General features: G+C 55.4%; 1 protein-coding gene across 1 annotated transcript in view; it reads right to left on the bottom strand.

The window, feature by feature from the left end:
* The window catches only part of CROCC2 (ciliary rootlet coiled-coil, rootletin family member 2), a 76,418-nt gene that overhangs the window by 31,049 nt on the left and 37,247 nt on the right, over nt 1–8,122 (bottom strand). Inside the window, exons 14-17 of the mRNA XM_012662414.1 lie at nt 4,737–4,918; nt 1,485–1,612; nt 964–1,109; nt 226–402 (exon numbers count right to left, since the gene is read on the bottom strand). Coding sequence (XP_012517868.1) covers nt 226–402; nt 964–1,109; nt 1,485–1,612; nt 4,737–4,918 — 633 coding nt within the window. The remainder of the gene's footprint in view (nt 1–225; nt 403–963; nt 1,110–1,484; nt 1,613–4,736; nt 4,919–8,122) is intronic.

Below are 8,122 nucleotides of genomic sequence, written 5' to 3'. Positions count from 1 at the left end.
TGGGAGGGTGGGTAGGTGGATGGATGGATGGATGGGTGGGTGGGTGTATGGCTAGGTGGATGGGTGTCTTTCCACCAGGGCTGCTGTGGAAGACCAATGCTGCAGTAGCAGTGACCTGGAAAGGCTGCATCCGCCTGGGCAGCGGTCCCAGGCTGCCCTGTGTGGGCCAGAGAAGACAGGTGCGGCGGGTGGAGCACCCTCCCTCCCCGCCAGCCCCACCGTCACCTGTTGCATCTCGTGCTCCAGCTGGAGGAGGCTCTCATCCCGCTCCTGCTTCAGGCTCTGAATTTCCTCTTTCAGAGCCTCCCTCTCGGATGTGCTTCTTGCCGCCAGCTCCTTCTCCTGCTCCAGCCGGCACGCAGCCAGCTCCTTCTCCTCTGCCAGGGCCAGACTCAGGGTTTCCTGGGCCAAGGAAAAGGGGTGGGCTTGAGGTCAGGGCACGTGAGACTGCCGGTGCCTGCGGCCCCGAGGGAGACCTGGCCCTGGGTCCTGGTGGCTGTCCAGTCCAGCCGCACCTCCTCGTCTTCCCCATGGGGACACGGGAGCAAGGAGGGTCTCCTGGTCTCAGCATCCACCATCCCACATTTGTCTGTCTGTGACCTGTTCCCGTCTCCACGGTGCGCCACTGATACGCAGGGGTGTGAAGACACATCAAACCAGGCCTCCGGGAGCGGGGACCCGTGGGAGGGCCCCTTCCAGCCCCAGCTCTCAGGCTGCAGCCAGGTCGGCCGACACCCGGTGTGGCCTCTCCTGGGAGGGAAGGGCCTGCCCCGAATACAAGCTCCAGGGCAGCCTGGACGCCCACTTCGACCGCAAGGGGTGTGCAGGTCCTCGTCCTCCCTCTGGCCCAGGCACCTCCACCTCTGAGCTCGGCCTCCCAGGGCCCCTCCCGCCAGGGGGCTGCCGTTCTGGGGACCTGGTAGGCTCCTGGCAAGCGACCAGGTGGGCCGCTGGGAAGCAGACCTTCTCCCGCTGGAGCCGTGCTAGGTCCTCCCGGTGGGCCAGCGCCTGTCTCTCCAGGGCCCTCTGTGCGTCCCGCTCCTGCTGCGCCACCTGCCGCAGCTGCGCCTCCTGGGCCTCCCAGTCGCTTCTCAGCTGCTCCGTTTCCACTGTGGGCGACAGGTGTGTCAGGGCGTGGCTCGTGCACGTGGATCCCCGTGCCCTTCGGATCTCCCCATGGAGTGACATGACCAGGCTCAGGGGCTGGGTGGCCAGCACTGCAGGGTGGGGCAGGAGCTACACACTGATCCTGTGGCCCAGCCCACTTCCGAGCCTCGGGCCAGAAGCAGCCTGGTCAGGGCGCCCGCCTGCCCCTCGCAGACGAGGGGTGGCCGCCTTGTGCAGCCACGTGAGCTCCAGGCCCATGTTGTGCCCCACAGGGTGTGGGGCTGGGAGCAGCGCGCGTGGGGACTGAGCTCCGTTCCAGCGGCCGCTGTGTGGCTGGCTGTGGGGGGCGAGGAACAGAGGGGGCCGCGTGAGAGCACCTTGCAAGGCCCGCTGAGCCAGCCGGGCGCTCTGGGCCTCTCCCGCCAGCTGCTCCTGCTTAACCTGTAGCTGCGTCGCCAGCTGTTGGGCCTCAAAGAGGCTGTTCTCCAGGGAGTCCCTCTCGGCCCTGTGGAGAGCACCAAACAACGGGCGTGTGGCCCACGAGGTCCTGCCTGCGAGGAACAGCGCAGAGCCCAGGCCGGGCTAGCGAATCAGAAAACCGACAGGCTGTCTCGTTCATTTAGAACCTCTGAGAATCAGTTAAATCCTACGTGAAAATATGTTTCAGATGGAACAAAAGGGTGAACTAAAAAACAAGTAAGAACAAAACAGCAGAAAAAATATAAAAGAATATTTTATAATCTTCTTAAACAAGACACAAAAGCCAGAAGACAAAAATAAAGAGGCCAACAGGTCTGAATACACTTAAAGAGAGGAAGGGGTAGAATTTCTGCAGAAAAGATTCCATAAACCAACTTAAAAGGGACAGAGTTGGAGGAAAATCTGCACTAAATGTACAAAGGGTTAACAGCCATCATATACAAAGAGCTCTCACAAATAAATGACAGAAAGTCGGCTATCCTACGGAAAGATAGGAAAAATGACTGTTATTCACAAAGAAAATGCAAATGGCTAAAATAACACATGAAACTTGCTTATGTCTAGTACTAGTACTCAGGGAGGTTCGAATCACAGCCATGCAGTGTTGGTGGTCACGCATCAGATTAGCAAAAGCTTGAAATAGTGACAGCATCCGGTGTTGGCAAGGGTGTGAGGACCATTCTGGGGTGGGGAGGAATCTCAAAACTTAAAGTGTGCATATCATTGACCCAGAAATTCTGCTTCTAGGTGTCAGTTTTACAGAAACGCTTGTGTGTTGGCCGCATCCTCACACACACACGATGCTCACCATGGCTTTTCACAGGGCCTCGCTTGCCCTCAGCTGAAATGCCAGCAAATGGAAGAGTGTTTCTAGGAGTTATGGCTCATCCTGTCTCTGGAGCATATGCAGTTTTTAACAAGGACAAGCAGACTCCATTCCCTATCCCCTTGCCACGAAGGAGCCATCCCGGGAAGCAGCCTTCCGAATTAGAACTTCAGGCGCGTCGCGATGCCATTATGTAAAATAGCCTCGGGCGTGTTTGCGCAGCCTGAGCGCCTGACAACGGATTGGTCAGCCATGGACCCGCCAATCCCCACCCAGGCTTTATGGTTGCTACGCTCTGCCCTGCGCCGGGTGCACGTCGCGAGAAAACAGCTACTCAAAGCCACACCGCAAAGACCCAGGCACAGACACCCACGGGAACTCCCAACCGGCCAGTGCACGACCCGGAACAGGTCAGGTCAGGGCGGGCCGTGGGCCGCGGGGGATCTTGGAGCCCCCGGCTAGACGCCGCGCCTGTCTCTCCTCCGGCCCCGGCCCCTGTCCAGGGCAGAGCGCATCGGAACCTTCCGGGGCCCCGACGTTTGCAGAGAGAGGTCCTCCGAGATCCGGGTGGAACCCCCAGAAACCTCCCTCTCTGCCACACCCCACCCCGTGCTCGCCACCGCCTGCGTCGGAGCGCCCCCGCCTGGCACTCTTCCCAGCTCTGGACACAGAAAATTCCCCCTCATGCCTGCTCAAACCCTCCTCCTCCTGGGCGCCCGCCGGCCCCCTCTGGGGCTGCGGCCTTTGCGGCTGGACGCTGGACGTCTTTGCCTGGAGCCTGCACCCCGAGTGCGAGTCCAGCCTCTCTCCGCGGGAGCCCAGGGAGACTCAGCCACAGTGCGCCTGGCGGGGGAGGCCCGGCAGCCCGGGGGGTGCTCCGAGCAGGGGCGAGGCAGCGTGGGGTGGGGCCGGCAGGGACCCCCACCCGTCTTGCTGGCTGAGCGGGTCCCCCATGTGGCAGCCTGGCAGGGCCTGGCAGTAGGGGGCTCCAGGACCTCAAGAGCTGGGTCCCCCTTCATGAAGCGGACCCGAGGGAGGTCCCCTCAGGAGAAGCCACTGCAGCAGGACTTCACGCACATGATCGTCACCAATGTTACCCGAGAGCTCATCACACTGGTGGCGTCCGCACCCTCTGGCCCCACTAAGCCAGCCAGACAGACACACAGCGTGCGCCAGGCAGGCGTGGCTCAGGACAAGTCCCAGAGCAGCCCTGTTGCCAGAAGCTGGGCTGGCTGTCTTGACACGCTGGTCAGCGGGCTGTCACCCTGGGGACTGCAGGGCTCAGTGGTCAGGGTTGAGTCCGGGGAGCTGCGGGGACAGGATCCGGGCTGCTGAGGGCTCGGACCAGGCTGTGTTCTGGGCGGCAGAGGCTGCAGGGAGGAAGGGCCTCCAACCCCTGGTCCTCTGAGCACCTGGGACCCGGGAGGGCGTGTGGGCAGGGGTCAACCCGGAGCAGCCTCCTGCAGGTTTCCGCCCCCCTTCCGCACGAGCGTGCGTTTGGAGGAGAGGTGTGTCCGTGAAGAAGCTGGGACTCTGAGGTTTCTCATGCCCCAGATTCTGGGATTCCAGGAGGAAATCTTTTCTGCAAAAATACTTTGGTGTTTCTGAGAAGGGCCGCGGAGGTGCAGAAAGCCACAGGACCAGGTCAGCGCGCCAGGCAACAGCTCATGGGCACCCATTGTTCCTGTCTGTGAGCACCATTCCAGCCTCCGGAAGTTGCCCTTTATGGTCCTGGGCTCATTCCACCCCACTCTTGGCCTCAGACCCTGCCCTGGCTCCAGGGATGGGCGTGCAACCCAAGCCTGGCGACTGCTGGCTCCCAGGGTTAGTACAGGGATGTCACGCAGCTCAGGATGGCTGAGGGCAGCAGCTCTCAGGCCTTGTGGGGAAAAGGATGCACTGTGTCTGCTAGAGGAGGCAGCCTGAGTGGCCACTGGCCACATGGCCACCTCTCAGGAAAAGCCTGCCTGGGAATGAAACCTCAGAGTTGAGCAACTGTGGGAGCACCTGGATCCAGCCTTGCCTGAAGCTGAATCGCCTTGAACTCCTCAGATCCATGAGCAAGACCTTCCACATCTGCCTCCCACTGGCTGCCACTTGCCACCATCCCTGCAGGAGGGCGGCCCCAGAGCTCTTGCTGGGTTAGCCTCTTCTAGGTGCTGCTCCCTCCCCAAAGGCACTGTTTGTCCCTCACTCACAGCCCATCTCACGTGCAGTGACACATGTGCCCTGCCCTACATCACTGTATGAGTATCACCCCATCGTGGGCTCTCCAAGGGTGAGGCCACATGGGACACACCCTGACTGGCAGGCCCGCGGGTACCTGAGGTCAGCTGCCTCCTTGGCCACGAGCTGGCCCTGCCTCTCCACGGCATCCTGCCTGGCCAGCAGCTGGGCCCGCTCTGCAGACAAAGCATCCTTCTCCTGCAGGGCTCGCTGCAGAGTGTCCAGCTGGGTCTCCTGGTCCTGCAGGCTCTGCGCCAGCTGCTCCTCCAGGGCCCGTTTCTTGCGTGTGAGCTGAGGGAGGAAGGAAGGGAAAGTCCCGCGGAGGAAGACTGAGCGGGAGGGTGAATGGGGCCTCCTGAAGGCAAGCAAGGACTTGGGCAGAAGACGCTTCGTGCAGAATGGCACTGGGTGGACGCCAGGCGTGCTGGACCTCAGAAGCGTGTGTGTCTTTACAAAAGAAGGGACGTCCGCTCCTGTACCCGCGAAGGAGATGGTGTTGAACTCGGCACTCCCAGAGAGGAGCCAACTGCTGGTGTAAATGGCAACACTTGTCGGACCGCAAGTGTCCAGGGGGCAGGAAGCATGGCATGGAAGTGGCAGCCGAAGGTAACAGACGACCAGATCGTTGCAGACAACACTTCCAAGAACATCACGAAAATCTAGACAAATATGTCACAGGAGCTCGAGGCCTCAGAGAGCTGCAAAGGCAGCTGGGACTGAAGGAGACAGACCTTGGAGAGGAGGGGACACAGGGGCAGGAGCCCGCAACTGTGTCTCCTCTCTCCTCAAAGCGTGTGCCGATCTCCAGTCTGGGCCGAGAAGCCGAGATGCCAAGGAGAGCTTCTGGCAGCACCAGGGCCTTTAGGAGCACAAACACTGGAGGTCAGAGCCACCAGAGCAGAGCGGCTCCGATAAACACCCCAAGTTTCGAGTTTTATTCAGAGAAGGGCGTGGCCCTAGCAGGAGTGATGGATCAGGAATAGATAACTCCTCATAAAAACTGAAGCTCAGGCGCGAACCGTCCCAGTCACCGACTGGATTACGGGCACGGCCCGACCTTCACTGCTTCCCAGAAGCAAAAGCAAATCCTCTCTGGAAGAAGTTGAGCAACACAAAGATCCTCGGATAATTTCTATAATTTTTTTTTTTTTTTTTTGACAGAGTCTTGTTCTGTTACCCTGGACTGAGTGCAGTGGCATGTCAGCCTAGCTCACAGCAACCTCAAACTCCTGGGCATAAGCGATCCTCCTGCCTCAGCCTCCCGTGTAGCTGGGACCACAGGCGTGCGCCACCATGTCCGGCTAATTTTTTCTATATATTTTTAGTTGTCTGATTAATTTCTTTCTATTTTTAGTAGAGACGGGGTCTCGCTCTTGCTCAGGCTGGTTTCGAACTCCTGAGCTCAAACAATCCGCCCGCCTCGGCCTCCCAGAGTGCTAGGATTACAGGCGTGAGCCACCGTGCCCGGCCTATAATTTTTATATATGATACTTGGCATTTAAACAACATGACCAGGCATATCAAGGGGTGAAACCACACGACAAGAAAACCACATGTAGAAAATAGACATAGATCCCACCCCCAGCTACGCGGAGATCGGAGTTATCAGACACGGACTGAAACAGCTGATCGGTTCGCTCAAGAAGATGGATGGCAAGAGCTGGATACTAGATATAAATAACATAATTTAAAAATACAAGAACCAAAAGAAATAAATTACCGGATGGGATCAATGGCAGAGGAGACAGAGGACTGCTGATCTGGAAGACGACAGAAAGACGTGCTCATACTGAATCATGGAGGAAAAAAGGTCGGAAAACACAGAGAAGAATGTCATGGACACCTCGGCAAGGTAAAAAGGTCTGTCGTGTACAAAGAGGGTCTCAGAAGGGGAGCAGAGAGAATATTTGAACAGATAGATGCCAAGAACTTCCCAAATCTAATAAAATGCCTAAAGCTATAGATTGAACAAGAACCATAATCCCCCAGGAGGATAAATAAAAAAGAAAACGTCATTTAGATACATCTTAGTAAAGTTTCTGGATACCAAAGCTAAAGAAACGTACCTTTAAAACTCAGAGGAAAAAATGCATATTACCTTCAAATGAGCAGCAGTAAGACTGACACTTGCAAGCAGCAGCAATGAAAGCCAGAAGGGAATGGACTGACTTTATCGATTGCTGAAAGAAAATAATTGCTATCCTGGTATTCTACACCCCGTGAAAATGTCTTTGAAAGTTAAAGACCAGGACTTTCGGCTTCTGATAATGGTGAAGTAGAGTGTTGAAGACCAACCCTCCTACCTAGAGCAACTAGGAAAGCCGTGCAATATACTACCCGATACTCTGCTTGAAGGCATCGGAGAGATACCAAGGCACTCAGGTCCCAGGGGCTAGATTACAGAGGAATGTATTGAAGCTAGTCTGAAATTCTACAGCAGAGTTCGCCCTTAAAGCGTTTGCCAAGTCCTAAGTGGCACAGGGCCTAGATCCCAGGAACCAAGGATAAAGCTTTAGCTAGAAGGCTGGGAACCTGGCCCAAGGTTTCAGCAGGATTACGAGACTGAGGAGACATAACTTGGAGTCCAGAGCTTTCCAAGCAGCCAGGGCACGAGATACGAAGCTGTTAGAGAGGAAGGAAACGCCCTGAGGTGAGCCTGAGATTCTATATTGGGCTTCCTAATGGTGCTGCTTTTTTACATATATTTTTATAATTCATGAGCAGTATAGGGTCAAGGGACTAAGAATCTGAACACAAATTGGCAGCTAAGAGTCTGAGATATCGGGTAGAATTTTTGGCAGTCTTAAAGAACTGAGAAAACAAAACCTGGCGTTTAGGGCTAACCAAGGAGTAGGGGCCCTGGCGCACAGCCAAGACTTCCTGTTAGAAACATGGGAGAATTATATCATACCCAGGGGTAAGTCAGAAATAGACCACTCTGCACAAAAGACTGAAGCACACTTAGGAACCAGCCAAGTCTCAGACTGGATACATGTGGTCTGTTCCTACTCTGATTTCCCGAAGTCAAAAGTAAATTCCCTCTGAAGGACATTTGTTTCATTCAGAATCTCAAATTATCTCTATCAATTATATTTACAAAAACACAAAGTCTGTCATTCAGTCAAAAATTATTAAGTACTCCAGGAGACGAGACCAAATGACTGAAAACAAAGAGATCACAGACAACATAAATAGACCCATTAGGGGATCCGGTTATCAAAGACATGAAAAATATTGTAATAAATGTGTTCAGGAACATACCCAGGAAGGTAGGGAATTTCACCAGGTAACTGAAATGTGTGTGTGAGTATAAGTGTGTGTGTGTGTGTGTGTGTGTGTGTGTGTGTGTGTCAGAGAGAGAGAGGAAGAGAGAGGTTAAAATGACCACTTACAAACCAGAAATATTAATAACATGTTGTAGGGTTTATAACAACATATATAGAAATAAAATATTAATATGTAGCAAGAAGAGCAAAAAGGATG

Source organism: Propithecus coquereli, unplaced genomic scaffold, assembly GCF_000956105.1.
Source record: "Propithecus coquereli isolate 6110/MARCELLA unplaced genomic scaffold, Pcoq_1.0 Scaffold763, whole genome shotgun sequence".
NCBI classification, from domain to species: Eukaryota; Metazoa; Chordata; class Mammalia; order Primates; family Indriidae; genus Propithecus; species Propithecus coquereli.
Note: the sequence above shows the minus strand (reverse complement) of the source record. Positions and strands in the feature narration are given on the sequence as shown.